Consider the following 7,568-nt stretch of genomic DNA (forward strand, 5'->3'; position numbering starts at 1 on the left):
TTCACGAGAAGGCCAAGATGAAGGAGGCGAAGACTTTGGGATGGAAACAAAGTGTGGATCGCCTTGCCAAAGGCTGTTCGAGCTCAACTATCATCGGCCGAGTGTCAGCTCCAAAGTATGAAGGAGAAAAATTTGGCATGCACCAAGAAAATCAAGGAACTTGAGGCTCGATTGGCCACCGAGCTCACAAAGGCCACATCTGAAGCAGAAAAAATAAAGGCTGATGAGGAGGCGGTCATGGCCGTCTACCGAGCCGATGATGAAGCTGCTCACGCTCGAGCAAAGGAAATCTCCGATGCTGCTCAGGCCCGAGTATTTTGCGTTGCCCAGCATGCTAAATGTCAGTCTAGGAGAGAGACTCTCGAGGAGATTCATGCTCACGGGTTTGACCTTACTGCCGAGATCGAGAGTGCGAAAGTACTCGAGGCTGAAGCTAGAGCACTACTTTCTTCTGATGATGCTGACTCTGGGAGTGTGAGTGGATCCGAGAGTGAGAAGATGAAGATGAAGATGAGGCTCTCGGGGAAGATTAGGCATTTAGAATTTTTTTTCTCCTTTTTTGAATTTTTTGTGTAGGACCCTGAGTGGTCTTTGTAAATATTTTTTGCATATATGAAAGATCCTTTTTCTTTCTGATTTGTCTCAAATTCTTGTTTTGTGAAAACTTTGTTTTACCCTCACCTTATGACAATTCTGGTGTACTTTATAACTTGCGAGAATTTTGACTCACTTTGTTGTCTTGTAAAATTTTTGTCGAAGTCAGATTAGTAGTCTCTATAATCGAGTGAGTACTTTCTCAAACTCGGATTCGAAAAAACCTTAGGTTCCTATTGAGCGAAGGTGAATCCCGAAACTCAACAAAATAATGGTTTTTAGGCTCTTGAATCGGGCCGATATGGCCTTTAAAAGAATGGCTTTTCCCTTTTTCGGCTTAAAAAGTTTAATCATATAAAAATTTGTTATGCCTTAGAATGAGATAAATCTTTACCCATTAGGATTCAGTGTTATCGAAAAACTTTGTTATGCCTTAGCATAAAGTTGTTCGAGAGTTCGAACAATTTGGTACCTCTTAAGATTTTCGAGGGTTGATGTTATCGAAACCCTATGTAAATTTGCTGAGGGTAGCCCTTTTTAACAGGTTTTATGTAAATTTGCCGAGGGCAGTCCCCGAGTATAGGGTTAATAGCTCGATCTTTAGTTGCGATCGACACTTGAGCCAGCTTCCGCAATAGATCATAAGTAAAAGTAGAAATTTCACTAAGGCATGGAACACCTGGTAAGGAAAAAGTACTTCTTTCCATAAATCTTTCATGTGTACATGTTTTGCCATCGGACTCAAATAATCTATAAGTACACGGTTCATTTGACCATTTGGCCCTTTACAAAATTTTACCTATCGAGACTTGCTGATATGTTACATCCGAGGTTGATGCCCCCCGGTATTCGAGGTTGATTGTAAAGAAGCCTCGGATACTATTGAATTGTCCCCAAGTATCACAGATAATTGTTGACTCATTAAAAACCTCGCCGGAAAAACCCATTTGGGACAAAAACCGATCTAAGGGAAAAAGAGTGCAACGCGTGCTTTAAAACCTGAGGTCTTTGTGTTGAAGAATTTCTCGATGTCTTCGATCGAACACCTACAATAAGTTAGTATCAAATACAAATAAAAAAAGGGATAGAATCATACCTTAGCAATAATATCATTTGAGGAGTGATATGTTCCAATTATTTGGCAATTGTTCGTCGTTCATCGGACCAAGTTTGTAAGATCCCTTTACAATGACACCGAGGACCTGACGTGGTCCTTCCCAATTCAAGCCGAGTTTCCCCTTGTTTAGGTCTCGAGTGTTGAGGGTGACTTTTCTCAAAATTATATCCCCGATTCGAAAGTGGCGAAGATTGGCTCTTCGGTTGTAGTATCTTTCGATGCGCCGCTTCTATGCTGCCATTCTGACTAGGGAGGCTTCCCATTTTTCATGTATCAATTTGAGGCTTGTGTTCATAGCCTCGTGATTCGATTCTTCCATTGTGTATCGAAACCTGATGCTGGTTCCCCGACCTCGACTGGGATTAGGGCTTCAGCGCCATATACTAAGGAGAATGGTGTTGCCCCCGTACTAGATTTTGATGTTGTTCGATACGCGCAAAGGACTTCGGGCAACATTTCTCTCCATTTTCCCTTAGTACCATTCAATCTTTTCTTTAGATTCTGAATGATGGTCTTGTTCATTGATTCGGCCTGTCTGTTCCCACTAGGATGATACAGTGTCGATAATATCTTTTTTATTTTGTGATCCTTAAGGAACTTCATTATTTTGCTTCCGATAAATTGTTTTCCATTGTCGCATACTGTCTAGGCAGGTATCCCGAATTGGCATATGATGTGAAACTAGATGAAGTCTCTAAATAAAGCTTGTGCTTCAACCTACTTAGAGAAATAGTCAGTCATAAATAAAATAAACTTCGCTTTACCTGGGGCCGATGGAAGAGGGCCGACGATATCCATTCCCCATTTCATGAATAGCCATGGGGATAAGACTGAATAAAGCTGCTCCCTGGGCTGGTAGATCATTGGTGCATGTCTTTGGAATTTGTCGCATTTTCAAATGAACTCCTTAGTATCTTTTTCCATACTGTCCCAATAATATCCTGCTTTCATGACTTTGTAAACCAGTGATTCAGCACCGGAATGGTTCCCTCAAACATCCTCATGAATTTCTCGTAAGACGTAGTCAGTGTCTCCCGGACCTAAACATATCGCCAACGGCCTATCAAACGTCCTTTTGTACAATGTTCCATATTCGGCCAATGTGAATCGTACAGCTTTCGTTCGCAGAGTCCTCAATTCCATAGGGTCCGATGGAAGTTTCCCATTCTTCAGATAATCGATATATTTGTTCCTCCAATCCCAAGTTAGGCTTGTGGAGTTTATCTCGGTATGGACTTCTTCGACTACTGACTTTGAAAGTTGTACGACAATCCCTCAGCTAATTTTGTCGTCTTCAATTGATGACCCCAAATTTGCAAGGGCATCGGCCTCACTGTTCTGCTCTCAATTTACATGTTGTAGGGTCCATTCTTTGAACTGGTGAAGGGTTACCTGCAATTTGTTCAAGTACCTCTACATTCGATCTTCTCAAATATAGAAGGTTTTTTTGCATTGGTTAACCACAAGTAAGGAATCACACCTGGCCTCGATGACCGTTGCTCCCAAGCTTTTATCCAGCTCGAAACCTACAATCACAGCCTCATACTCGGCCTCATTGTTAGTCAACTTAAGGGTTTTGATAGATTGTCTAATTGTATTGCCTGTGGGTGGCTTCAAAATGATGCCCGGCCCGGACCCCTTCACATTCGAAGCACCATCTGTGAAAAGGGACCACACCCCTGAGGATGTACTCGATTTTAGCAATAGTTCCTTTTCGACCTCGCGTACGAGGGCTGGCGTGAAGTTGGACACAAAGTCTGCTAAGATTTGAGACCTGATGGTCGTTTGGGGTTGATACTCGATATTGTACCCACTGATTTCGATGGTCCATTTGGCCAGTCGGCCCGAGAGTTCGGGCTTGTGCAAAATATTGCGAAGGGGGGTAAGTGGTTACAACACAAATTAGGTGACATTGAAAATACGAAGTCTGTTGGCATTTCGGGGTCAGCGCGAAATTGATCTTCTTTTTGAGCAATGAGAAGAACCTGAGACTTCGATCCAAATACCTCGAGATAAACCGGCCTAAAGTAGTTATCCGTCCTGTTAATCTTTGTACGGCCTTAACGTTGTCCATAATTGTGATGTCTTCGATTGCCTTGATTTTATTGGGGTTGATCTCGATTTCCCGATTCAATGCCATAAAACAAGGAACTTTCCTAAACCGACCCCAAATGCACATTTCTCGGGGTTGAGCTTCATGTTGTATTTTCTCACTATGTTGAAGGTTTCCTGCAATTGTGTCAAATGGTCCTCTGTGTGCAGGGACTTAACTAGCATGTCATCAATATAAACCTCTATTGATTTACCTATATTTTCTTTGAACATTCGGTTCACTAGGCGTTGATAAGTAGATCCAGCATTTTTTAGCCCAAATGCCATTACATTATAGCAATAAGTATCGTACTTAGTAATAAACAAAGTCTTTTCCTGATCATCCTTGCTCATTTGTATTTGGTTGTACCCGGAGTAGGCATCGAGAAAACTGAGGATCTCGTAGCCAGTCTTGGCATCGATCATGCGGTCGATATTCGGCAGAGGAAAGGAGTCCTTAAGGCATGCTTTGTTTAAGTCTTTGTAGTCTACACACATTCTAAGTTTATTCCCCTTCTTGGGGACTACAACTACGTTTGATAACCATTCGGGATATTTTACTTCCCGGATGGATCCTATTTTGAGAAGTTTGGTTACCTCATCCTTGATGAATACATGCTTTACGTTGGAGTATGGCCTTCTCTTTTTCTTTACTGGCCTGAACTTTGGGTCCAAACTCAATCGATGAGTGGTAATATCCGGTGGGATCCTTGTCATGTCAAGGTGGGACCAAGCAAAACAATCCATATTATTAATAAGGAATTTAATGAGTTTTCCCTGAGCTTGTGAGTTAACCCCATGCCTAAGTATATCATTCGATCAGGCATATGCTCGATCAGTATGACTTGTTCCAACTCTTCGACCGTTGACTTCGTAGCATCAGAATCATCAGGAATTACGAAGGTTCGAGGTATCCCATAATCATTATCCTCTAAAGTTTCCTGTTGTTCCAATCTGGTCGAGGTCGGTGACTGTGGTAGCTATTTGACTTCTTGCTTTTCCTTTGATTCTGATCGCTTTGTTGATATTAGTGACGATACTAGTATTACCTCATCAACTGTAAGCATCTCTTTGGCTGCTTGTTATTCACCGTACACCGTTTTGATTCCTTCCGGTTTTGGGAATTTCAAGACTTTATGAAGCATCGAAGGTACCAGCCTCATATTATGGATCCAAGATCTCCTGAGCAGCGCGTTGTATCTCATATCATCTTCGATTACATGGAACTTTGTTTCCTGGATAGTTCCAGCAACATTTACTGGCAACATGATTTCCCCTTTGGTGGTTTCACTCGCCATGTTGAAGTCGTTGAGTACACGAGCTGCAAGCACAATTTGATCTTGAAGGTCGAGCTGCTCTACGACATCGAATAATATTTTCCAAGATACCTGGATCAAGTAATACACGTTTAACTTGAATTTTATTCATAAGGATAGATATTACCAGTGCATCGTTATGAGGTTGTTCGATCCCTTCTGCATCCTCATCGTTGAAAGATAAGGTATCCCCTGGTAAGTAGTACCGGGTACGCTTCTCCCTTGTGATTATCACTTTGGTGCATTTGAATATCTGTCCTTGAGGAATATCGACCCCACCAACGATCATATGTATCACGTGATGTAGTTCTTCCTGTTCGTTTTTCTTATTTGTATCCCTGTTTCTGAAATGATTTTTAGCTCGGTCACTCAGGAACTCTCGAAGGTGACCCTCATTGAATAAATGAGCTACCTCCTCCCTTAGCTATCTGCAGACTTCGGTTCTATGACCATGGGTTATATGGTCCTTGCACATTTAATTTGGATTCCTTTGAGCTAGATCGGTCTGTAGGGGTCTGGTCCACCTAGTATCCTTGATTCATCCAATGGCTGACACAATACCAGCTGCATCGACGCTGAAGTTGTACTCTGATAACTGTGGCGCTTCTTTAGGATCGACATGTTTATCGAAGCCACTCTTACTCATGAGTCCTCGGGTGTGTTGACCTCGGTCATTCCTTCGATCATTTTGAATGGGGTTACGTCCCGGTCCACTGTCTCTACAATCTGCGTTGTATGGTTGGTACCGATCTCTGTTTGATCGGGGCTCTCTATCGATGTCTCTTCGAATCCTGCCTTCGGATCTATTTGGATAAACGAAATCGGAAGGGGCTCCTAACTGATCATCCTTGACTCTGATCTTTAACTAGTATGGAATATGCACATTGGCCCAGGTCACGGCTGGATATTCAATCAAATTCTATTTAAGTTGTCGTGATGCTATCGAACTCCGCTCGATCAACCGTTGAGTGAAGGCTTGGACAGCCCAATCATCGGTGACCAGGGGTAGGTCCATGCGTTCCATCTGGAACCGAGATATGAACTCCCTTAGCATTTCGTTGTCCTTTTATCTCACTTTGAAGAGGTCTGATTTCCTAGTCGCGACCTTTATTGCTCTGGCGTGTGCCTTTACGAACGAATCAGCAAGCATGGCGAAGGAATTGATGAAATTGGGTAGCAAAGTGTGGTACCATATCATTTCCCCCTTCAATAACGTCTCTCCAAATTTTCTCAAAAGAACTGATTCAATTTTTTCGTCTTTTAAGTCATTTCCTTTTATTGCGCATGTATAAGAAGTGACATGCTCATTAGAATCAGTGGTTCCATTGTACTTGGAAATTTCTGGCATATGAAATTTCTTCGGAATGGACTTCAGAGCCGCACTTGGTGGGAAAGGCTTTTATACGAACTTCTTCGAATCCAAACTCTTCAGAATCGGGGGTGCCCCCGGTATTTGATCAACCTGTGATTTATACGTTTCTACTTTTTTTTATCAGTAGCCTCGATTTTCTTTTCTCCTTATTCAATCCATTTAGTGAGCTCCTTGAGCATTTTCATGATGGCGGGGTCAGTTCCCGATCCATTATCGTTCAATTTCTCCTATGCAGGCTCGACCCTATGAACAACCTCCTTTGATGTATCGAGTTCGATTCTGCTTGCTGCTCGATTCTGATTTTGGAGTTAGGCTATCGCAGCCTACTGAGTTTGTAACATGTCAAATATCATTCGAGTGCTAATCCCGCCTTATTCACCACTCTATGCATTCTGATCGGCTGCACCGGCGTCTCTGCGGACGCTATTTTTAGGGTCGGCGCGTAAATCTCCACGAATGGCGATACAAGGACTAACATCAATTGGATCTACGGCCTGTGGTCCATCAGGATTGATTGGAGGTACTCTGTTTCCCTGGGCGACTACATGCTCGTTCTCGCCATGAAGACCAAGGTCGGTATCTGTGTGAATGGGCACTGCTTGAGAGTTTGACATGTTGATTCCTGAAATCAAAAACACTTACGAGAACAAGCGTAAAAGCAGTGTGTGTTATGAGGGTTAGTACTAAGTAATCACTATTATCCTTAGCCCCACGGTGGGCGCCAAACTGTTTACCCTAAAAATCGGATAACAATTAAACTTATAATGTGGTTTTAAGGATACGTGATTTCACTTAATACTAATGAGCAAATATAAAGATGAACAATGGGAATTGACAATGAAATAAAGCAAACCGGCTTTCGAACGTAATAAGCGCTCGAGCTTGTATACCCTCGAGCAACAAGTTATATTGCCGGAATAGTAAAAGACACAATAAGTTAATGAACAAGAATGTAAGCTGAAAAATATTATATTGCTTTGGTATTCGTGAATGTAAGGTGTCTACCAATGAAGGGGATTCCTCTTTATATAGTAGATGAATCTTAATTATGATATAACTCTAATTACAGAAGTAAATC

The 7,568-nt window shown here is 42.1% G+C and overlaps 1 protein-coding gene across 1 annotated transcript; it reads right to left on the minus strand.

Moving 5' to 3' along the window:
* Positions 1-4,884: 4,884 nt before the first annotated feature.
* Positions 4,885-5,407, minus strand: LOC138877142 (uncharacterized). The gene is made up of 2 exons (XM_070156714.1): positions 5,246-5,407; positions 4,885-5,190 (listed from the first exon to the last, which is right to left on the minus strand). The coding sequence occupies exons 1-2, from the start codon at positions 5,405-5,407 to the stop codon at positions 4,885-4,887; spliced, it is 468 nt and encodes a 155-aa protein (XP_070012815.1).
* Positions 5,408-7,568: the final 2,161 nt, after the last annotated feature.

Source organism: Nicotiana sylvestris, chromosome 1 (assembly GCF_000393655.2).
Source record: "Nicotiana sylvestris chromosome 1, ASM39365v2, whole genome shotgun sequence".
In the NCBI taxonomy this organism is placed as follows: domain Eukaryota; kingdom Viridiplantae; phylum Streptophyta; class Magnoliopsida; order Solanales; family Solanaceae; genus Nicotiana; species Nicotiana sylvestris.

Bases quoted from the DNA above. Each gene is read 5' to 3' on its own strand.
- LOC138877142 (XM_070156714.1), bottom strand. From the start codon at position 5,407: ATGATCGTTGGTGGGGTCGATATTCCTCAAGGACAGATATTCAAATGC. The intron at 5,191-5,245 runs GTAATATCTATC...TACTTGATCCAG, and splicing joins AACCTCATAACGATGCACTG to GTATCTTGGAAAATATTATT.